This window comes from Eschrichtius robustus, chromosome 1, assembly GCF_028021215.1.
Source record: "Eschrichtius robustus isolate mEscRob2 chromosome 1, mEscRob2.pri, whole genome shotgun sequence".
NCBI lineage: Eukaryota > Metazoa > Chordata > Mammalia > Artiodactyla > Eschrichtiidae > Eschrichtius > Eschrichtius robustus.
Window position 1 is genome coordinate 149,063,274 of NC_090824.1, and position 23,699 is coordinate 149,086,972.

The following is a 23,699-nucleotide window of genomic DNA, read 5'->3' on the forward strand; positions in this document are numbered from 1 at the left end:
ACCTGCCCTCAGATCCATGGCTTCCTGTGGAAACACGTGGTGCCAACGCAGTGGGTAAGTAGCCAGCTCCCGGGACAGACACAAATTGGGTGAGTCGTGACATGTGATTTGAAATTTCCTGGCTGGAGCAGGACTTTGGCTACAAGCAAAGTAGGCTGCTGTTGAACTCTATTTCAATAATGCATGGGATGGTCAGGCTGCCCTCTTTTAAATATTTATCCATCTGCCGCACTGCATACTTAGTAAGAAAGTGATACAGGACCTGCCCTCTTAAAGAGGTTATTAAACCTCGTGGTTATGATCATTTTCATCCTGTCGTCAGCTTCAAAAACCAGGTCTCCAGAGACGTGTTCCTACTGCCTGGAGATGTATCCCCATCCTCTGAGCCCTTTCCAGTGGGATTCTTTGGTTTCTGATGGTCACTTTGTCCTGTAATGCACATGGGCTCAAGGGCCTCCAGGCTGAGGCCTCTGGGTCCAGCTGCTGCCTCCACCTGTACTCTGCTGCCTTTCAGCCAGGGTTACAACTCGCTTCTGCAGAGAGGCCAGCCAGGCAAGACAGCCTCTGCCTGAGGCTCTCTCCTGGGGACCCTGGTGGCTCAGAGAAGGGTTGGTCCTTTGGCTGGAGGGTGCAGTCACATGGACTTATGAACCGGGAATGCCTCCCTTCTACCAAGGTCTGGAGCTCAGCATTATCTGCTGCAAAGAGCAGAGCTCTGTGTGTCCACCCCCATTTCATAACACTACCAAGACCTGATGGGATTGAACTGTTGATCAGCGTCTGAACAAAAACCTCAAGTGGCTGGGCAAGCGGGTAAGGGAGTCCCCTGGAGTCACAGAGCACCAGAGCTGTACAGGGCCAGGGCCAGAGGCCTGCCTGGTTCAGCCCCCAGACGTGCACCTCAAGATCTGACACGTTAGTAGGTTACCTGGGGCCCCTGTTCGGTCCTGACGTCGAAGGGGTCTCCAATGGACCGTTTCTTGGCCAACTCCACGCTCCGCCTGACAAACTCGTCATAGACCTGCTCCTCCACGAACACCCTGGAGGCGGCCGTGCAGCACTGGCCTTGGTTGAAGAACACTCCCTGATGGGCGCACTCCACTGCCAAGTCCACTGGAGAGAGGGGGCGGTGAGGGAAGAGGAAGTGATTAAGTTGTTAAGGCCAGACTGGCGACAGCTGCAACTCTAATTGCCCACATGAGAAAACAGGCCCCGGGACGGCTACGTTTCAGAAATTAATTTTGCTCAGCACTTCCCAAACAGAGAGGATGGGAAAGGGGATTTTTCGATCCATGGAGTTTGGGGTTAAATAGGTCCCCTGACTGCAGGACTTAGTGTCTTTACTGCACTAATGAGCACAGAGACTTGTCACATCCTCACCTCACTTGCCCATGACCTCACTTGCTCACAGGACCCTTATCAAACCAACCCTCAGACAGGAGTCCTGTGTTTTAGCTGTAGTTTTCCTCATTGGGAGGGAAAGAGGGTGAGCTGAGGTGCAGAAGGGGCACCCAGATATGGAGGCACAAGAATGAAAAACAGGAGTCCAGCTCTTTGGAACTCCAAATGTGGGTCACAGTGGGGCAATACCCAGAACTGTTCCATGTGGCTCCAGAGACCACTAGCAACACTGATGATGCTTCCATTAGGGAGCACCAAACCAGGCAAAAAATCAGCAGTCCACCTTCACACCCAGCCTCCCTTTCTTTCCTTGGGGCTTGTTTCCTCACGCAGTCCTCTCTCCCATTGAAAGCCAGCTTCAAGGAGTAGAACTGAAACCAGTTATTTACACCTTGGCGAGAAATCGTGCTAGGGTCATTTTTCTCAGGGATATTTGCAATTCCAAACGTATCTGAGTGTGGAGTGGAAGGCTTTGTACTCCATGAAAGGAATTCCTGGCACCAGTGGGCAGGTGGGGGAGGCTGTTCTTTAAGGCAAAGGTGTTTTAGTGTACTTGGGAAGTCACACGAAAAATCTGGCAGCGGACCATGTCAGCAGGTCGATGAATGTCTGATGTGGCCCTTTCTTCCCTCTTCTGGACATGACAACCAAGAAGAGTGTCTATTTTAATATTATGTCATGAGACACAAACTGCCCGCAAGCTGCTGGGCAGGGTGGCTTTCCCAGGGAAGAGGTAGTGAAGGGAGAGACAGCACCCAGGCCAGCAGGATATCTTTAAGGGTCACCTGCCACTGGCCTCTGTTTTGTCAGATCTGAGACAAAGAAGGAAGAAACATCTCAAGTCTTCGAGAGCCTGAAAGCATCATAGGAAGTACCGACTTGGAGGGTAGAATGATGAATGCTTGTGGGGGGAGCACATGCCCTGCTCCTCCTCCTCTTGGCCTTCCCCCTCTCCCCTGACACAGGGGGCTCTGGAGAAGAACCCCAGCCCGCTTTGGCCCCAGCTCTGCAAGGACAGGGAAGGCAAACTCATGAAGGGCAGAAACAGGTGGCCTCTCTGGCTACCACATGAAACATGTCCTCCTCCAACGCAACTTTCTACCAGCAGTAAAGCTGGCATTTGGATCTCCATCTGCCTATTATTTATGGAGGGATAACCCGAGATGGAGAAACATCCCCATTGTGTGTGTGCTTGTCTTTCTCAATTGGTTCTGATTTGGGCAAGGAAGTGGGGAGAGATTTACGGGTCCTGTAAAGCCCCAGCAATGCCTGGAAGGGGAGAGACTCACGGTCGGCATCAGCACACACGATGCAGGGGTTTTTCCCACCAAGCTCCAGTGTCACCCTCTTCAGGTTGCTATGGGAGGCGGCTTCTTTAACCAGCTTTCCAACCTTCAGGATAAAAACCATACCACATTAAGCCTCGGACACAGCTGGATGTGGCCCACACATTCTGGACAAGCTTGGAGGCATGAGTGTGGCATGGCCTGGGCCACGGCCTCCCTACCCAGGCACCCTGGGCCTTGATGCTGTCCCCTCACTCCCCGGGCCTCTCCCAGCATTTCCTCTCGGATCAGACCTTGACACGGCTGGAATCCCGGATCTGAGTTGCTCCACATACTGGGGTGGACGGGGAGCCTTCGAAGGCCCAGTGACTTGCCCACGGCCACACAGCTGGCTAGTGGTGGAGCTGGCTATCACCTGTCCTGGTGCCTGTCCCTCCCGGCAGCAGGCTGGTCCAGCTCAAGGGACCAAGGGGAGGTGGGTCTGTGTGGTCCTTTGGTATAATCTGAGGGAACCTCTGAGAATTAGGGAAATAGGGGAGTTAACCTTTAGGATGGGAAACACACCCTAAGACTGAGGGCCCCCAGGGGGTAGGGAGAGAATTGCTTCGCTATGAAGTAACGGAAGGACCACTCACCAAACTGCAATGTCCAACCTCCCGCGTGTACCTACCATCCCCTGCACCGCTAGAGGTGGGCTTGGCCCAGCACACAGCAGTGACTTGTCTTGGGCCGGGTGCCACCAACTTCTGAGTTGGAAGACTCTCAGAGACCAGTGTGCACACGGGGCCTAGCGCTGGATAGCCAGCAGGAGGCAGAGCTAGGCTCTTTCAGGGCTGAGGCTATTTCCTCAAAACTAAGGTGAGAGTGCATTGTTTTTTAAAGATTTTTTTTTTTTTTTGATGTGGACCATTTTTAAAGTCTTTATTGAATTTGTTACAATATTGCTTCTGTTTTATGTTTTGGATTTTTGGCTGCGAGGCATGTGGGATCTTAGCTCCCCGACCAGGGATCAAACCCGCCCCCCCTGCAGTGGAAGGTGAAGTCTTAACCGCTGGACCGCCAGGGAAGTCCCTTGGCCAGCTCCTGGGTGATGGCCTGAAGGAGGTGTGGATGGCCTGATCCAGGTGATAAGGACTGTCCCCAGGGAGAGTACCTGAAGCAAACCAGCCTGCTGTGGGCCGGTGATCTCTTGTGCGGCTGAGGCACAGCTGGGGGCCTCGGTGGGAAGCACCCCTCTTAGGGAGACGCCTGTCAGTTGAGCAATCCCTGGGGTCACAGAAGCCACCTTCTTGTGCAGGAGGCTGGCTGCCTGGTGAGAGCCCCACCCGGCTGGACCCATGGGTAGCTCTAGTCACCTAGAGAGGGAAGCTGGGCAGGGGCAGGGGCAGGGGCAGGGACGCTTCTGCTGTTGGGTGAGAAGACTGGGAAGACATAGGAGCTGTCGGGGGGCAGGACCCTCTCTGCCCCTCCATCCCCCTCAGTCCCCTGTCTTCCAGCTATTGTCCAGCAGCCATAGGAGTGGGTCTTGGGCCCCCGGCTGGACTAAACTAGGAGGGAGATGGGAGCACTTATTGCCTGGGAAATTTTATCCATTTATTTTTTTAAGTACAGAAGAAGTACTTTCTCATTAGAAATAATTCCCACATATAGATGTGTGTAAATTAAAGGGGAAAGTTTTTATCTCCCCTCACTCTGTTAATGCCCGAGGACCTGCCCCAGAGGAGGCCACAGTAAGAATTTTTTGGGAGTCCTTCCAGGCAATTTCTATTTCTCTACACACACCCTTTTACTAATGGTATATACATGTATATATAGTATATACTTTCCTACAGTTTACTTTTTTTTTGTGCTTCAGCAATAGATCATGGACAGCTTTCCTTATTGTAATGGCTGTAAAACATCATATAGGATGGATACAATATACTGGAAAGTATGTCCTTGAATGCTCATGAGAATAGTAGTTGCTAAGTAGTTGCTTCAAAATGGAATTTCTGAAACAAAAGTTTACACTTTCAAATGTACGATCAGTACTACAATATTGCCAATCACCTTAGGCTTATTTTTTAACCTTGATTATGCTGTTTATCCTATGGATATTTCAATTCTAATTTTATCTTATCTATTAATATTTTCTTCTGAGGCTTCTGAGTAAATAAATTAGATATTTATTTAGTTTGGAAACTGGACAAGTAACTTTTTTTTTTTAACTGATTGTTAAAAAATGTACTATTTTTTTAGTACAAATATGTACTAAAATGGGGTCATCATAGTTTAGCCTCTAAAGGGAGAATTGTCAGTGACAGCCATTGTCCCCCATAGTCAGCGAGGAGGGTTACCTCTGTGGACCCAGTGAAGGCTATCTTGTTGATCTGAGGGTGAGAAGAAATTGCTGCTCCCACCGTGGGCCCAAATCCTGGCACGATGTTCACCACGCCCGGAGGGAATCCCACCTGGGAGGAAATTGAGATGGTGTTCAGAAGAGGAGGTTGGGTGAGGTCCCTGAGCAGAGCAGCACCCTCACCTGGAAGCTTGGGCCTGGTTCCTATCGCCACCCCAGGACCAGACCCAGTCAGCCAGTGTGCGGGTGGGGCCAGGGCGAGGCACACACCCTCCTTCTGGGCGGCCCTGCCTACCCTAAAGGGCTTCTGAGCGAAACGGCAGTGGCCGTTTCATAGCAGAGCACCATTCTGTGTGTGTGTGTCTGCATGGGTCTGTCTCTGTGTGTGTTTATGTTTGTGTCTATATGGGTCTGTCTCTGTGTGTCTGTGTATGTGTGTCTGTCTGTGTGTTGCGGGGAGAAGGGACACCTTGGTCATAGTCCCCAACTCGGAGGTACCTGCAAAATATCCTTCCTGTGCTTCAGCTTTCATTTTTAAAATCTGCCCCATTAATGTTCCAAATGGCAATATGGTCTCACTCCCTCAGAATCCCTGCTGTTGAACCTGGGTCACGCCGAGAGCCAGCACATCCTGAAGGTAGGGAGCGACTTTTCTTTCACATTCATGCTTGGTGCTCCTCATATGCTGGGTCCTCTTTATTAACCTAGAGCACCAAAAATGAACTGGTGGGGGATACTGAACCACTGGGGCATGCTGAACCCCTGGGGGATGCCAATGTCTTCATTAAAACACATTATTTTAGTAAGGCAACATTTTACAACATCGTGCTTGAGTCTTTAGTTTTCCTAAACACTTTTTTAAACAGTTGTGACTTTAGAATCTGTAAGTCTCATTACTACGATGTCATCAGGTCCTACATCACGGGTCAAAGGAAAGTGGGAAATTGGTCAATTATTGGCTCTGCAGCCTTACATCTAAGTAATAAAGGTCTTGCTTTCCGGTCGTATTAGCCCAGCTGAGAAGTGGAGTGGATGGATCTTACTTCCTATCCCTCTTTTCTTCCTGTTTCTTTTTAAAACTCTTTGCAACATACGAGTTGGGGACAAAATGACTGAAACACATTGCCAGGTGTGTCTGGAAGAAGGTGTCCCTTTGGGCTGTTCATTTCCCTACGCGGTGGTTGCCACGGAGAGGATGGACACCCGAGAGCAGAGCATTGGTGAGGAGGCTCGGGGCTCAGCAGTAGCCCCTCCAGGGGGAGTGGCGAGATCACCCACCCACGAGAAGAACGGACCATTTCGTACACCACACGTGCAGGGCCCTAAGAACCTGCCTCCCAAGTGACCCTCCTGTAAATTCTCTAGACAAAATATTTGGTCATAAACCATGGGTTTGAACTCATAATAAGAGTAAAGTATTCTCATTAGGATCAGTGGGAGGAACGGAGTCTCTTCTAGCTCAGCGACCGCAAGCAGGAGAGGGAACGAGCAGCTGCCAAGTGAAACCCAGGAGGCATTCCCTTCCCACTCGGCCGGAAGCCGGCTGGCGCTGGCACGCACAGCACAGCTCCATGGGGCAGACTTATCTTGTGACGGTGGCCTGGTTCCTGGGAGTGGGAATGTAATTGAGGACACAGAATATTTTCTCTTTGGATGTCTTACCTCTTTGATCAAAGAGCCGAGATAGAGGGCGGTGAGGGGAGTCTGCTCCGCTGGCTTCACGACCACAGTGTTCCCACAGCAGAGAGCGGGTGCCAGCTTCCACACCAGCATCAGCAGAGGGAAGTTCCACTGCAGCAGAACACAGAGTGGTTGGGGGGCCCAGATCCACTACTACGCTGTCCTGGAGGCCCTGCGATGCCTCCATGGAGCACTTGCTTTGCATGGTTTAGATTTGGGGTATAGGAGGTAACGTAGGAGTATGCGATGATCAGAACTGCATTCCTGCCTGGCGCCTCCTAAACTGCATTCTGGGAGACGCTAATAGGTGGTCATTGCAAAGAGGATTCTGCTATAGGTGTACTACCTTCTCCTCTTGGAGGTTTACAATGCCATCAGCATGTTAACATCTCTGAAAAGTCCCATAGAAACAAGCCCTACCTCTCCTAAACGCAAATGCCACAGGATCTCTTTCTCTCCTTACAGAACACATACTAACCCCCACCGAATGGGTGTTTGGTGAAATACACCTTGGGAAATGCTTTCTTGTCATCCTTTCACCCCAGAGGCAGGGATATCGAAATTGCTGTGACATCAGGCCTGACAAGCACTCTCGCCCACTGAGCGTCCACTGTCTGCCAAGTGCGGTTCCAAAATCTGAACTCATTTGATCCCCACACACCTGCGTGGGGCAGTCATATTACCGCTCCTGTTGACAGAAGAGGGAACTGAGGCACAGAGGAACTGTACCTCAGACGAAGGCCAGGATTCACGGCCAGGCTTGTTTCCTCCACTACACTGCTGCCTAAGTATCATCTTTGATGAGACGAGATGAAACTGAGCATCTCCAAGAGCGCAGTTAGCTTGATTCTAGCCGTGCCTCACCTCCGACCCCCCTAACAGTCCATTTGGCTCCTTATACTCCAATGATGTCCCCCCTGCAGGGCTGACCAATGGCTAGCTGGATTTCTTCCCCCAGCTCTGTCTGGAATTCCTACCACTAGACAACAAAGATAACATCCCATTTCCCAGGGGCCTGTGTGGTTGGCTAATGACAGCAGGTATTGTCTTAGGGTTCCCCCAATAGTGATTGGGGTCCCCTCTTCTTCTGGATCCCCACTCCTTAGCATATAAATGCCAGTTCTCCTCACCTACAAGCAAATCTGCACCTTCTCCTGGCCTCTGCCTCTTGTAGCAGCTCCCTTCTCTCTCACTGCAGCTTTTGGAAGGGCCATCCCCACGTGCCCAGCTCCCTTTCCATTAGCCCCAACTCCCCCGATGCCTCTCTTGGGGAGCACATCTAACAGCTGTGTTTCTGTCTTTTTGAATTCCTACGTAGGAGATGACCCCATTGACTACAGTCTCTTTCTGGAAATGTATTACGTCCCTGGGAGGCCCCTGACCCTGGCTGCTCAGACTTCTCCATGGGATTCCCTGGTGGTCTGTGGGATTGGCCCCAGGCCCTCTTCTTTTCTTAATCTACACCCATCTTTAGGTGATCCCTCCCAACTTGATGGGCAAGAGCACATTTGGCCTGACCATTTCCCGGCTCTCAAAACTGGTTGCTGAAGGACACGTCTGCCTGGCCCCTGCAGAGCCCTTCTCCAACCCTCTTCACACTGCCGCCTGCCTCCCAAGCTGGTGCAGTGGCCTGGTGTTTCCTCCAATAGATGGCAGCATCATAGCATCCCCAGCACCTGCCAGACTCTCCACGGCCCAGTGAATAAAGTCCTGGGCCCTGGGAAGCAAGGCATACTGGATGCTGAGCCAGCACCACCTGCTGGCTGCTCCTCCTCTTCCTCAGTTTGTCCCCACCTAAGCTCTGATCTCACCAGCTATCTTGCTACTGCCCTCCAAGTAGTCCAGACACTTCCACACCCTCACTCAGGCCATTCCTACTGCTCAGAAACCCCTTTTTCCTGTTGAACAACTCTTTCTTATCCTCAAGGCCCAGCTGAGAGACCACTGCCCGAGGGGAGCTGGCCATCCCTGACCCCTTTGGTTTGAATCCATGTGTCTTCTGTTGTACTCCTGGAATCAGCCCCTTGAGAGCAGGCATGGGGTCTGATCTATCTTGATGATCCTCAAGCACCAAGCTCCATGCCAGAGCAAATGCTCAATTAATACCAGTGCAATCGAATCAAAACCCACTAGAAATTGGTTCCAAGGGCCACAGGGGAATGGGGTGGGATCTATACAGATCTATCTAGAGAAGTTGCCATACTTACAGGAGTGATGGCCCCACACACACCTATGGGCTCGTGCCTGGTGAAACACACAACGTTGTCATCTGGAAAAGAGATTAAACAGAGAAGAATGTGCTCACATGAAACTAGGTTAAGGATCTTAAGGAGTAAAAAGTCAAGAAAGAAACCCAGAAGCCCACCAAGTGTCAGCTCTAAGTCTTATCTGTTCCACAATGAAGCGATTTTTAACTCAATTTCAAAAGTAAAATTCCTTAGAGGAAGGACTGACATAGTGCCATTTCCTTTTTGGGTGTGGGAAGGATGCTCTGGGGAAAAGACCCGGGGCTGCTCTGAAGAGGCTAGCTAGAGGAGTGAGAAGACAGAACCCCTAAGAGACCCCGGACGAGGCTGAGAGTCCTGAGCTGGCTCACCTGTGGGGATGGTCCTGCCCTGTATTTTGTCTGCCCACCCTGCAAAGTATCGAAGGGTTTTGATACAGCCCTCCAGGTCGATGAAAAAGGCGTGAAGGAACGGCTTCCCTGTGTCCATCGTTTCCAGGGTCTGCAATAGTAAGACAACATATTTTTAAGACACAATTTTCCTTTTAACTGTCAGGTTGTTAAAGACAGGGCAGGGAGACAGAGCAGAGTCCTAGAACGTTGTTCTCAGTACCTCACAGCCATGGGACTCATCAGAAAGCAAGATGCCTCATTAAAAATAAGACCTGTCCCAGGCTGTCAAGGACTGCTTTTCTTACAAAACACCTCAGCCTGGAGGGTTGGCCAGAGCACAGGCACGGTTCCCCACGAAGGACAGTGGGTACAAGGCTGGTTTGGAGCCTTGCTGGGAAGGAATACACCTCAGTGTTGGTCTTCTGTCATCTGTCTGGAGTGCTGTTGCCCCAGCAGTGGGACCTGGACACATGGGTTTGTGCGCTCCGGGGAGCTCTCAGAAGGTTCAAGGACTTGAGGGGGTGGCTGGGGAGGGACCAGCTCCTCTAACAAAAGAGAAAGGGGGACGCAGGTTCCTTCTTCTTGGCCCTGCTGACCAGCACAGCTGTGGAAAGAGTGACGGGGCCCAGAGGGGTCGTGCCACCAGCACAAAGACGCACTCCGAGCTCCTCCCGCACTGGGCTGCCAGCCGGATGCGCTGCGCGGTGGGAAGGGAGCAGACTGGCCTTTGGTGGTGAGGGGCGACTCCTCAGGCGAGCGCACAGTCACTCAATGGCAGGGATTCTTTTCTGTTTCCAGCCAGGCTGAAGAGAACCCCTTTGTCCCTCAGACAAGTGGCCCCAGTTGAGCCCAGCACTGAAACCTCCCGTCATCCATGGCTGCAGGAAGTGGCCACCCTGACACATAGCCCAGGGCAGGATTCTCATTTTAGAGTCACTGGGCTGAGAGAATGATTTACAAAGGAAGAGAGGCCCCTCCGTGTGCACTCGCATATGCCTCATTTCCGAGATGGATGGCTCTGCTCCCACTTCAAGGTGCAGACACAGGGGCTAACAGAGCCCAGGAACTCATCTGTGTTATCCAGAGGGTAGGCGGCATGGCTGGCACTGAATTTGGGGCATCTGACTTTCAGTAAGGGCAGTGACTGCTTTTTAGGCCACTGCCCCTGGACATTTGCATCTGCAGAGGATGTAGGATGGCCGCATGAATGGCTGGGCTACTCTATCTTTGCTTCAGGAATGAACCAAGAATTCTCTGAACAGGAGGCAACCACTTTCCTAGCTAAGTGGCCTTGGCAAGTCCCTGAATCTCTCCCTACCTCAGTTTCCTCATCTGCAAAACAACAACAATAACAGTAATGGCACCTACCTCATAGGACTAGTGTGCAGGTTAGAGGAGTCCTATACATAAAGCACTAACAGCACTGTCTACCCATAGTAACAGCCACATCCACTGTTCAAATGATGATAATAACAGCTCTGACTATTGTCATCATTTTCCCTTTTAGGGCCAGACAGGTGCTCCACAATCCTCAGCTGGGGACAGCGAGGAGACAGGGCTGTGTGTTGCTAGAGATGACAGGGCTGGTCTGGGTCTGGGGTGTGTCTCACCCCTGGTAGATGCTGCTCAGGGACCAAGTCAGGCCAACGTGACAGCCAGTACACTGTACCTTTGGCTCCTATTGATTTACATTCCAAGTTGGAACTTGCATTTTCCCGGGGAAACCCAACAATTGCAAATAATGCCAAAATTCTCCAGGGCCCAGCTGCTCCATACAGCATCCGCACGTCTGTCAGTGGAATGGGGAGTTTACTCTTGGCCCTTTTCTGGGATGGGAGAGAAAGGCAGGAGACTGGGACAGAGCTTTGTGGGGACGTGCGAGGCCTGGAGCCACTGCCCACATCCAGCCCTGGCTTACTCTCTCTGGTTGGATAAACTAGGACAGGTTACCTAAACTCTCTGGGCCTCAGCATTCTCCAAATAGGATAATAAATACTACAGGTCAAGTGCCCACAATAAGCCTGGTACATGAGGAGCATTCAACAAGCATTGACTGTTTTTTATTATTAACTTAGTCACGTTTGCTTACTGGAATGACAACAGGAATTTGCCAGGTTGGTGTTATGGAATCTGTCCAAGCAAAACTGGGTCACAACAGGTTTAGAAAGGAAGTTCTTTAAAAAAATAAAAATCAAAAAAGATTCGCAGGTGAGTACACAGGCCTGAATCTGAGAGATCAAGTGTTAGCTACTCATTGGGACTTTTACACAATTATTGTGTCTGGACCATGTGGGAACCACAGCTGCTTCTAAGTTTCTTTCTTTTAACATTTTAGGAGAAAAATATGCCTTTTGAAAAATTAACACATGGTAACCCTCAGATACTAAAGAATGAAGGAAAAGTGCTGTGGGACATGCCTCAGACGCCCCAGCGCCAAGGCTTAAATGAGGGGCTCAGAAGTGGGGCTCTGCTTGAGGAGAGAGCAAACAGGGACAGCCCCTATTTCGAGGCTACCAAGATGAGCGCCCAAAGTGCCAGAGTCTGGGTCCAGGTGCTTAGTGAGGGAGAGAGAGAGCTGGGGCTGCTGGATCTGCCACATGGTCTCCAAACACTGAACACAAAGTAATTGCCCAGCTCTGTCAAAGCCACCAAGCTGGCAAGAGAACATGACGGAAAGCGGCACTTTGTGCGGGAGAATGCAGGAAAACCCCATCAAGGACATGCTTTCCCATGATGTGGTCTGGGTTTTCAAAACTGTATTTGCCAGTCATTCTCTTGTCCCTTTCACAATGTGGCGAAGAACTGGATCTTATTTCTTGCGGGCAGCGAGGTCAGATGGCAGAGGGGACTTGCTCTGGTGTGCTTTAACAGCAGTCTTGCCAGGACAGCCAGGAGGACTGAAGGTAAAGGTGGCCTTGCAGCCACTGCTCCCCAAGATGATACTGACACTTGAGGACAGGGTGGGGAGGGTGCCCAGGCACATCCTCTCCCGCCTGCTATTAGTCCTCACGGACATTGCAGACCGATGAGCTCATGCTGGGTGAAAACAGAAATGTTTTTGAAGAAGCCAGTTTGGCAGCTTGAGAGTTGAGACTGGCTTTCATTGCAGGAAGAAACCAGAGGCTCTGCGGAGAGAGACACTGACCCTGGGAGGGAGCTCTTCTCACCCGGGTTCGGGCTGGCCAGCTGGGGAGGGCGGAAGGAAGGTGCAGTTCTCTCTGTGTGGATGCACCCTCAGGGCAACGCACCCCAAAGGAGCACCCGAAATGTAGAGTTTCTCCACCCTCCACCCCAAGACACACACTCAGGGTCAAGAGCAATTTCAGAGTCCTAGCTGGCACTGACCTCCACGCAGGTGTCCACTTGACTACTCATTCCTGGCATCAGATCAAGAAAGGAAAGAACCATTTTTCCAAATCAGAGACCAAAAAGGAGATTTCCTCCCCTACCAACTGGGCCTCCAGGTCTGGGGCAAATTTTACACAGGAATCTGAGCCATATGAGGGCTGCGTGTGCAGGCTGCAAAGGACCTCAAGGCACAAGGGGGCCCCAAGATTTCCTCTGATCAAACACCCACTGCAAGACCAAAAGAAGGTCTGAGGATCTCGTTAAATTCTGTACTTACAACTCCTAAATGTCTTCATAGCCCATCTCATGAGAGCAGGCCAACCTCATGCAGTGGGATGAATAAAGATCCCCATCTTGCAGCTGAGGAACTAAGGTGCTAGAAATTTGCTGGCCAGGAGAACACGTAGCTGAGGTTAGAACCTGAGTCTTCAGATAGCATTATTAATAATAGCTATCATCTATTTAGTGCTTACTGCATGACAGGGACTGCTAAGGATTTTAAATGGATCGTTCTCACAACACTCAGATATCATTATTCGTGATACTGTCCATGAAGAAACATATGCTCAGGGAGGTTAAGCAACTTGTCCAAAGTCACACAGCTAGTAAGTGGCAGAGCTGGGGTTTGAACCTAGGTCTTTCATACTCTGAGGTTTCCTATAACTAGGTTATCCTGCCCTCACCATCACTCCACACACACTCACCACTGCCCATTTCAGGGGTGAAATAGGGGTGATTTTTAAGCTATATGGGGACACTTTTTCTATGTTAAGTGGTAGCATTTATTTTAATAAGTATTAGAAAAAATACACCAGCACGTTAAACCTGTAATTTAATGGATACTGTCACTTAGGATGAGGTTAAATTTCACTTTAAAAGGGAGTTCATGTAAGAAAACAAGTTAAGTTCATAACTGTGCAGGTGGGATCAGGATACAGCCCAGCCCAGCCTAGCTGTCTGTGAACGTCTCAAGTCTGGGAACCACTAATGGAGCTGAACTTCCTCCTGGCCAAGAAGATGAGCTGCAGGGGACAAAAGTCCGACTTCAAAACAAAAAGTATGCGTCCAGTAGCATAGACGCCTGCCTATGGCCGGAAAGCCACACCTCAAAGGACCAACCAGTCCCACCGCCACACAAAACAGCACCCTAGGTCCTTTCTCCCACACTCTGAGGGGGGTGGGCCCTCGGGGAGGCCGGCTGGCCCCACGCCTCCCCTGTGTGCATGTACTCACGGCCAGGACGGCGCGGTCCCTCTCCACGAGATCCGCCAGTTGGTGCAGCAGCCGGCCGCGGCTCAGGGCATCCAGCCGGCGCCACGGTGAGCCCCTCTGGAAGGCGGCTTGTGCAGCCTCCACGGCCTTGTCTACGTCGAGCTGCACGGCCGAAACAATAGAGAGAGTGTGTCACCTTTCGCTGAGGGCTCAGCTGTCGGAGAACAGCAGAGTCTCCGCCCGCTGCAGAGGAAGGAGGGGCAGCAGGCAGCTCAGAGCAACAGCAAGGTTTCCAATCACTTTAATGGCTGGGGGCTTTCAAGTGGTTTTTTTCTTCTTTATATCTTAAGTCTTTCAAGTTTTCTACAATGGCCAAGGATTAACTTTCCTTCTGATTATACAAAGCTTTTAAAATAGTCATAAAACCACTGACCTTTATTATTTTTCTTGGTGACCAAAGTAGGAAAAGATCATCTACTTGCTACCTCAGTTTGGATACAAACACACTCCCACAGCTCACCAGTTAGGTGGGAAATGTCTGTCTTGGCATTTTACTCCAGCTGAGGACTGCAGTCCAATAGCAAGAACGGGGGTACGAGTCCTCCTCTGGATCTCAGAACTGACCACATTGAAAAAGTCCCTGGATGGGGAGGATCAGGGACTTTTTCTCCCTTTAGCCTCACCTCACCTACCCCCTGGGAGCAGAACTGTGATGATTTTATAGAAAAAGAACTGGATCATTTATGCACTGCTAGAAGAATTACAATCAAAACTTCTTCTTTACTGGGAAAGAATGATAGCTGTTTAGAGTAATGACACCCATTCTTTTCTAATTTTTATTTATTGTTATTTTTTTGGCCGTGCCACGAGGCATGCAGGATCTTAGTTCCCCAACCAGGAATCAAACCCGTGCCCCCTGCAGTGGAAGCGCGTAGTCCTAACCACTGGACAGCCAGGGAATTCCCTGACACCCATTCTTATGTTCAGGAAAATGGGGTTTGAGGCTCTGGTTGCTGATGGGCAGGGGCTCACCCCCCAGGACCCTCTGAACCTCTCTTCCTTAGGGAGGTACAGCCAGCAGTGGACACCTGGCACCAGTCAAGAGGGACACTCCACCAAGATTCTGTGTCTCCAAAGTGGGTTTGGAGGTGAGCAGAAGCTTTGGCAAGGGAGATATTAGGACTTTGAATTCCTTGTCCCAGGCTCTGGGGTGGAGGCCAGGACCTCTCCAGCTGCAGGAACAGGCCAGCCTCTGTCTTCTGGTGCTTGGAACAGTCACTCAGACCATGGGACTAGCCAGAGCCGGGGGCAGGGATCTTACTCTCCTCCCTGATACCTGTATACTGCACCTGGGAGTCCTGCTCAGCATCATGCTCCACCCCTACACCCTCACATCTTCACACGAGATCCTCAGTGCTAGTATCTTTGTAAACAGAGCTTAGCATGGGGCGCTGCACATGGGATGGTATGTATAGGTGGAAACACTGTGCATTGCATACCTATCACAAAACCATCACTAGTAGGATCAAATTCAAGCCTATTTTACACATGTGTCATTCACCCTGTTCACATTCAACATTACCTACACACTTAAGAACATCAGATGAGTACTCTAGTGGTTGAGGAGAGGGTTACGTTTCCCTTCGCTCCTTACAAAAGCTGTACCTTCAACCTTTCCCCCAATGATACATATTCAAAAGATACTCTATGGTTCGAAATGTATCAAGGACACATCCAGGAGTCCCTTAGCTTTATATATATATATAATCTATAATGTATACGTATAATATAGATTATAAAATATACCCTGCACTATCAAATAGGGTTATAGACTATAGCTTTACAAGATAATTTAAGTTTCTGGTAGAAAAGAAATCTGGCAGTTGCATGACATTATTACCTCTGCATGACTTAGCAAGTCGTTTTCCTTCAAGTCTTTTTTTTTTTTTTTAAAGTGTCTCCTGCCAGAATGCCGCATTTGGTGAAACACACCAGCCGGAAATACTTTCTGGAAAGATTATTTAATGCTACCAGTATCAAACAGTTGATAAAAACCTTTCCTTTAGCCACGTGATAAGGATAGCTGAGGTCATCCTCATAGATGGAGAAACATCTATCAAAGGAGAGTGACTCTGCAGCACATCGTCCCTAATTGATCCCATTCTGGGCCAAGTGTCTGAGAAGCAGCTCGCTTAGGTCCAACCTCAGTGTGGGCCAATTCTGCCGTATAACTCAGCTGAAGCGTTTCCTTTTCCTCTAGTGATCTGTAATTGAATTACTGGAGGGGGGTCACCCACCTTATCTCCTTCTTCCACTTCACATATTTTCTCTAGAGTTGAAGGGTTATATGTGGCAAACTTTTTTCCACTCTTGGATTCGTTCCATTCATTGTTGATGAATATCTAACCAGGAAAGGAAGTTGTAATGCATTAGGCTTAAATCAAAATCATATAATTCCAACATACTTAGGACCTTAGGACCTGAGGACCTGTCTTTTCCTTCCGTCCCTCCAACCTACCTGTCTGCCTTTTTTATAGGTAGGACCTGGAAGGGGGATGGAGCCACATGCCCAACCGGGAGCACACTCAGAATTAGAATCCAAGTCTCCTGACTTTTAATACATTTTCAGAGAACTACATTTTTGTCACAATAAAACTAATTTAGAATTTTTTTCTAAAATGTTCTCTCTCTTTTTTTTAAACAGTAAGATGGATTCACAGAGAAATAGCAGGGTTAGATAGTTACATAAACGGTATAAGTTAAATTTTACACACTCAGCAAGTTCGGGGGAAGATTACATATGCATATATATATATATGGTGCCAAGCAATCCACCTGTCCCTGAAGAGTATGTCAGCAGTGAGCACTACCTTCTCCCTCCTTCCTGCTGCAACCCCCAGCTAGATCACCAAGGAACTGGCATTATACAAGAATCTTACTATAACCCTTTAGCCCTCATTAATGCACATCAGCCCCCCTCCCCCATTCTCTTTAAAATGTCTATTTTCATGTTGGGCTTAATAAAAGCCAGTATTGGAATACAAAGATAAATATCTGTGTTAGGAAATGTTCTGGTTATATTAACATATGTAGCAAATAACGGCTTATATCCAGAACCAAAGAATTAACTCACAAAAATCACTTAGTTCAGAGACTCAGTTATCTAGAACACAGCCGAGAATAGAGACATTAAAAAGAAAAAGACATCATGAGCAAACTAAAAAGAATTCACAAGTCCATGCACTGAAATGTGTGTACTATTTACTCTTAGTTTACCCTAAGTTCTAACTGCCTTAAAAAAGCATTAAAAGAGACAGCTTTTGGGAAAGAACTAGGAACAGAGGTGACAGATAATACATAAAACATGTTTTGACAGAATGGAGGTCCTGGCTACCCAGTGAGAGGACAGGCAATCTCCTGCTGTACCAGCTTGGGACAACTTTGTCATCAGAGCCCATCATGGCATCAGAGAGACCCCAGTCACAAACATGACTGATATGCTTTAGAAGCATTTCCATCAAGTAAAATGCCATCAATAATTTCTAAGTACAGAACTAGCTCATCAGATTCCATCTCTATATCTATATGCATATGTTTATATGCACATCTCTATACGCATTTATTCTCTCTCTATATCTCTATACATACCTTTGAGTCATTTAAAGAGAGAATTGCATCACTACAAGGATTAATTTCAATGACTATGAATTTCATTCATTCAGAATACTTGACTCCCCAGTGAGGATGGATGAGAGGGGAGCCAACTCATCCAGTGTGCAATCTGACTATGTTCTCTGTCCTGGGCTGTCCTGTAAAAAATCCTAAACTCGCAGGGAAGGAAGCCCGCTCTGGGAAGCCGCTGGTGCACTGTTTTGATAACTCTCCCTGGAAAGCAGGGAAATTTGAGTGCGGTGGGGACAATGCACAGAAGGCCAGCTCTGGCTGGGCAGGTGGGCAGAGGGCCCCTGCCTCCCTGTGTGGGGTCCAGAGCTGAGAGCGACCCTCGACCATGAGATGTGCCCATCTGACTTCTGGAAGCTCAGCGCCTTCAACGTGAGGCCAGGCCCCCAGGGAAGCACGCGGAAAAGGCCAGGCTACAATTACAGGTTTATTCTTCCAGCTGAAACCAAATCCAAGAGTTCACTTTTGCCATCCAGCAAGCAGTCACTCGGTAACAGTGAGAAATTAATAAGTAGAGAAGAGGAGTTAAGTTAGCTTGGGGAGGAAAGTGCAGCCAGGAGGAGAGGCCCATTTGTCGGAAGATGAAATTTCGTGGGTTAGATAATAGAGACTGTCAGTGAAAACTGCTGATTCTAGGACCTTCCTGGTATCAATTCCAAGGAGGAGGGAAAATGAGAAGGTGGTAGAAGAGAATATAAATAAGGGGATAAAAACAGATTGCAATGATCAGATGTCTGTTATACTTCATCTCCAAGCATGCTCCTCCAAAAAAAAAAAATTACTTGGTCGTTCATGACACTGATCCATAGTCCTTTCTAACCAGCAACTTAAAAAAAATTCAGACTGCTCAACTCTACTCATATTTTCCCATCACAATGTTTCTCATTTAGCAAAATTTTTTTCTTTATACTACATTAGTAAGTAATTTTGTAAGTGGTTTCTACTGTTGCTTTTTCTCTCCAATAAAAGAAAACAAAAACACAAATGAGGAAGGGGTAAGTGTGGCCTACCAATTATGCTGGTTGTATTGTTTTGAAGCCCAAAACAGGAAAATGGGTCTAGAAAAAAACTGTTCCCCTTGACTTGTGAATTGGTATGAAACAAAACTTATAGAGGAATAAAATTATGTTACATTGAGTGGACGGGATTCACATTTTGAAGGAATGGAATGGTATACTATCCAGACTGAGCTGGAAAACCACAGCTATTGTCAAGATATGGGTGCCCCGGAAGAGGCTAAGGTGGTGGTTACACAAGTGAGTTCTGCTGACGCCACTTATAGAAACTTCCATTGGACCTCAGCTATACTCAAAAGGAATATATTTTCAGAAAAGGAAATTTGAGTGAATTTTATTTTTCATAAAAGAGATAATAAAAACCAGTGTTTTAATGAGCCAGAAAATCTTAAAAAAGAATTTCTGCTACTGGAAGGAAAGGAAGGGGCCCTACGAAGTGAAAGGGGCTGCTACCCTCTGAGACCTATGTGGGGGTTTTGGGGGGGACCCCCCTCACCAAAATCACAGAGCAGAGCCCAGTGTTAAAACATGACAACAAAGGAACTTCGTCCTTCTGGAGACTGGACTTACCCCGGGAAATGGTCCCCCAAGGCTGGGGCTCAGACCCACCATTTCCAGCTTGTCCTCCATTAACAAGAAGCACCATGAGTCAGGTTTGAAAAATAACAGACCGTCACTGCTCACACACTCCACAGTCAGGGGGCCTCGGAGGCCTCGGGGGCCTCGATACTGTAGTTCTGTTTCTCCCGCTTCTTTCCTCAGCCCTGTGGGCTGCCTCTGCAGCCAGGGGCTCCCTAAGCATTGCTTGCCTGGGCTCCCCACCCTCAGTCACAACCACACAGGCTGCCCCAACCCCACAACTGCTAGGAGGAGGCCTCTGTGGAGGTGGGCCTGGAGCAAGGACAGAGAGGCAGAGGTTTTGCCCTCCAGAGGAAAGGAGGGTACAGCAGCCTACTGTCAGGCTGCCACAGTCATCATTACCTAGGAGCCACTAAGGATCCTGGCTCTCCAGCCCCCTCCACCTCATGCCCTTCCCTCAGCCTTAGTCACAACCCGATTCTGTTCCACTAAGAAGAGGGGGCACCCAGCAGGACAACAAACACCGGTCACTCTGTGAATGTGCTAAAATGCACCTCTCTACCTAAGGGCTGCATTTACACTTGTGAAGGGACAGAAAGAATTGCACACAAAAAGGTAACTTTCCATATGTGGCTCCATTGCTCTGATAGCACTAAAAAACGGTAAAAAGGAATAGGAAAATAATATATGTAATTTCCGGTTTCTATACTGTTTTTTAAAATCCAATAAAACAAAAATAAAACAAAATGCTACTACCAACAACAACAGGTGACCACCACGAGTGTTAGGGGCTAAAAAAATTTAGGTACTATTTTCACTGTTCCCAGAATACGAGTTGGAATTTGCACTCTGAAGCTGAGACTACTTAGGAAACTACATTAAAAATAATGTCCATCGAAGTGTCTCTGTTGATTACAGAGCCCTCTGGAAACAGTTAATTTTCATGTCATGTGATCAGAGGTCCAGCCGACAATAAGCGCCAAGAGATCAAAATCTGAAGGCCACACATAGTGGCCTACAACTTTCTCTGCTTGATTAAAACTATTTGAGACATAATTGCTACTTGTGAAAGTAAAACTGATGGAGGAATTTTCTAAGTGCTGTGTCAGCTGGAGTTGGGGGCAATGGATAAGATGCAAAAATAAAAGGAGACAAACTTGGGGAAAGTGGAGCCAACCGTGGCTCTTGGCCTGCACCCCTGAAGTGCCCCCAGCGCCAGCCCAACGGCCTCCAAACAGCCTCGGGGTGTCTTCCCACCGGAGGGGACACGCTCCCCGCTGGCAACGGATCTCCCAGCCCTGCTCAGCCCGGGCTCCAGGCCTCGCCATCTTCCTTTCTGCCCTAGGCAGGTGTTCTCACCGCTTTGCCAGTGCTCCAGCCTCCCAGCCCACAGCGCAAAAAGGACAGCGAGCCTCGGGACTCCGCGGCGCGATGGGGCCCTGCCACCCGCGGTTTCCCAGGCCCAGATCTGACACCATGATCTGCCAAGACCAAGGTCTCTGGGCTCCGGGACAGTCTCATCAGTGAGCACCTTCCTACTAGCCCTCGTTCTACTGGTAAGCTGGTAAGAGCTAAGCACAGGAGGTGCCCGACTTCTCTCCGCTTGCTCCCGCTGACGTTTCCGGACACTTCCGAGGCAGCCTGACCTCTCAGGTCGGCTCTTGGTGTTTTCAGGCACCCTCTGACCTTCTCGAAGCCCGACCCCCTCAGCCCCGGAAACTACGCCGCAGGGTCTGCGGTAAGACCACCGCGCCCAAGTCACGGCGCACCACCGCTCGCCTTCAAAGCGGGCCCTGCAGGGGCACGTCGGGGCCGCACCGGGCTTCAGCCTGGCACCGCGCGGCCGCCGCAGAGCCTCCCTCGCCCGGTTTTCGCGCCCGAGAGCCCGTCTGGGGGTGCGGATCTTGGAGTCCCTTTTGGGGTGCGCGGTGGACGCCCGCCCGGGATGCCCAGTGCTGAAGGCTGCTTCAGGAGGGCCCGGCTGAGCGGAGAGGCTCGAGTCACAGGAGCGCCAGGCGAACTCAGCTGAGGGCGCGCCGCCCCAGCTCCCCGCACTCTCGGAGCGGAGCAGCGGGGCTCCCGGCCTGCTGACCACTGGTCCCCGCCACCGTGGCCGGGCAGCCCAGCGCGGAGCCAGGCGGCCGTCGGGTGGGACGCGGGCCCGTCTCACCTTGGTGAACTTGACCTCCAGGTTGCGGACGGGGCGCGGCAGGGCGGGTGACTTCCTGTCCGGCTGCCCGTTCTCCACAGCCCCGTTGGTGGTGGCCATGGCTCCTCCACGCTCCCGGGTCCGAAGCGCCCGAGTCTTCGGCGCCTGCTCCGGCCTGGGCGGTGCGCAGCCTACTCGCGGGGTGACAGCTCCGCGCCGCTTTATGGAGCGCCCCACGCCTCCCGCCCGAGGGGGCTGTCTAATTGGCTGCAGGACGGGAGGAAGGGAGGGCGGGCGGGAGGGGAGGGGGCCGGCCCGCCTCACCCCACCCCGCCCGCCGCCCCTGCGGGAGCCCGGCCACCCCCCGCCCGGCCACCGCGCCGCGCGCTCCCCGCCCCAGAGGCTGCCCTTGGAGGAGCTCCCGAAACGCCGCCGGGCCCCGGAAGTCCCAGGGCTCGGGCAGCGGGCCGGGGCAGGAATCGGGGGCGCGGGGCCGCAGCGCTGGCTGGCGAGTCCGCCCGCGGCACCTGCCGCCCCCGGCCCGCTGCCGCTCCGTGCACTCGCCCAACTTCGGTCCGCGCCCCGCGCTCCAGGAAGGCGCGCCCTCCCGCCCGCCCGCTGGGGGCCTTGCGCCGCGTCGGGGGTCGGGGACCCCGCGGGGAGGCCCCGCGTCGCTGCCCACGTGCCTCGGCGTAGAGTCCAGACGCCGGGGCCGGGCTTGCAGGACCGACGCCCGGCGCGCCCCACTCGGCCCGTGCCGGGACTGCGGGCAAGCGGGCGCGGAATCTCCCCCGGCCCTGGGCGTCACACGCCGAGGGGCAGAAGGCTAAGGAAAAGCCTTTGGCCCTTCCTGCCCCGTGCTGTGGCGTCCCAGCGCGGCCGGGCCCCTGACCTTCACAGGCTCACAGCGGGGCTCCAGCCCGAGGCCCTGGGATGCAATTGTTCTGATTTTTTTTAAAGGCATACATTATACCTTATTTTTTTTAAAAAAATGAACAAAAGAGAAAGCACGTGAGATCTTTGCAGCTTTCAGTGTTGAAGCGCTTATCGCGTAGGTTGCTCAACTTGCCAAGGAAGCACGTCCAGCTCCTTTCAAACGTTCCACCAAAGCCAGGGACTTGCTCCAGGTCCTATCTGAGACATGGAAGCAGCTTCTCATGTATGTCATCCCTCAGGTTTCTGGAACGATGATGTGGGGCATCAACTGGAGGACAAAAGCAGTGGTTTAATCCCCAGAACCCTCAGCCCCTCAGTCCATTTCCTTCTGTGAGTAATCTCAAGTGCCAAGCAATGCGGACACTCCTTACTGTCCTGAGACTCCTTCTGTTTGTTTTGGGGCTCTCAGTGTCCATCTCTGTCCTCTCTCTCCTTCCTCACTGCAATGCTGCTGAGTGTCCTGGATAGTGGAATAAGCTTTTAAACTTTTGCAAACCTGTCATCAGACCACCTGCCTTCTGGGAATGAAAGGGTCCTATGCTGTTGTGGCTTAGAATGCACAGGTGAAGCAGGGAAAGGGGATAATGGGTCCCCCGGGGCTGACCGACATCAGTGAGTCTGTTCTTGATGCCAGGTTTACTGACACTGATGAGTCCCAGAACAATGCTGTCTCTTTCCTTAGATGCTCCTGCCAGTCCCTGGGCTCCTTGTCTTGCCTGGCTGGCCCTGTGGCCCCCACTCAGGCCTCTTGGAAACATGTGGGCAGATGTCTTATGCCAGGGCCTCTACCTGGATGTTGAGCCCCAGCGTCTGGGTGCCTGGGCCCAGCAGGGCCTGCAGGGTCTGGAGACAGACCCTCCTGACCAGCAGCAGTTGGCCTTGGGGGCCAACAACCTCACCTGTGGCTCCTCCTGTTGACAACCACCCACATGATCCTGGGAGCTTGGGATCAGAGGGGGGTACTCAGCCGTAGGAGACGGCTCCCAGAGAGCAGGTTAGGAGGATGGGCCTGGCTCGAGATTTGTTCAGACCAGCAGGCTACCTCTGCTCCCGTCTTGCCACTCAGTAGGAGGGATGAAAGCAAGATGCTCTTCTCCCCATTTTACAGGTAAGTAAACAGAGGCATGCAGATACTTGTACCAGACATCACCTGCAGTGGAGGAACCAAGGCCAGACTGTGTGTGGGTGGATGGTGCAGGGTGTGGAGGAGGGATTTCTCTTACCTTCCTCTACACCCTTCTTTCACCAAGGGCAGCACCTGTCTACTGTGGCCCCATGTCACTGGGGCAGCAGAGAGCACAGCAAACGTATAGGTGCAAAATGATAGCAGCATCCCTCCAGGTGTGCCTTGTATAGAAATCAAACCCTTAGGTACCAGCCTCAGAGGTGGTGACCATAGGTGCCAGGAAAGGAGGAAGGACTGTTTTCTCCCATTATCAGCCATTGGATGTCTGGG

General features: G+C 50.8%; 1 protein-coding gene across 1 annotated transcript in view; it reads right to left on the minus strand.

Moving 5' to 3' along the window:
* ALDH1A3 (aldehyde dehydrogenase 1 family member A3) overlaps window positions 1–21,542 on the minus strand; it is a 34,973-nt gene extending 13,431 nt beyond the window's left edge. The window contains exons 1-9 of the mRNA XM_068537481.1: window positions 21,329–21,542; window positions 16,180–16,284; window positions 13,904–14,044; window positions 9,302–9,431; window positions 8,913–8,974; window positions 6,688–6,816; window positions 5,024–5,137; window positions 2,691–2,793; window positions 929–1,113 (exon numbers count right to left, since the gene is read on the minus strand). Of these exons, the coding sequence (XP_068393582.1) occupies window positions 929–1,113; window positions 2,691–2,793; window positions 5,024–5,137; window positions 6,688–6,816; window positions 8,913–8,974; window positions 9,302–9,431; window positions 13,904–14,044; window positions 16,180–16,284; window positions 21,329–21,427 (1,068 nt within the window). The 5' untranslated portion in view covers window positions 21,428–21,542. The remainder of the gene's footprint in view (window positions 1–928; window positions 1,114–2,690; window positions 2,794–5,023; window positions 5,138–6,687; window positions 6,817–8,912; window positions 8,975–9,301; window positions 9,432–13,903; window positions 14,045–16,179; window positions 16,285–21,328) is intronic.
* Between the last annotated feature and the right edge of the window lie 2,157 nt (window positions 21,543–23,699).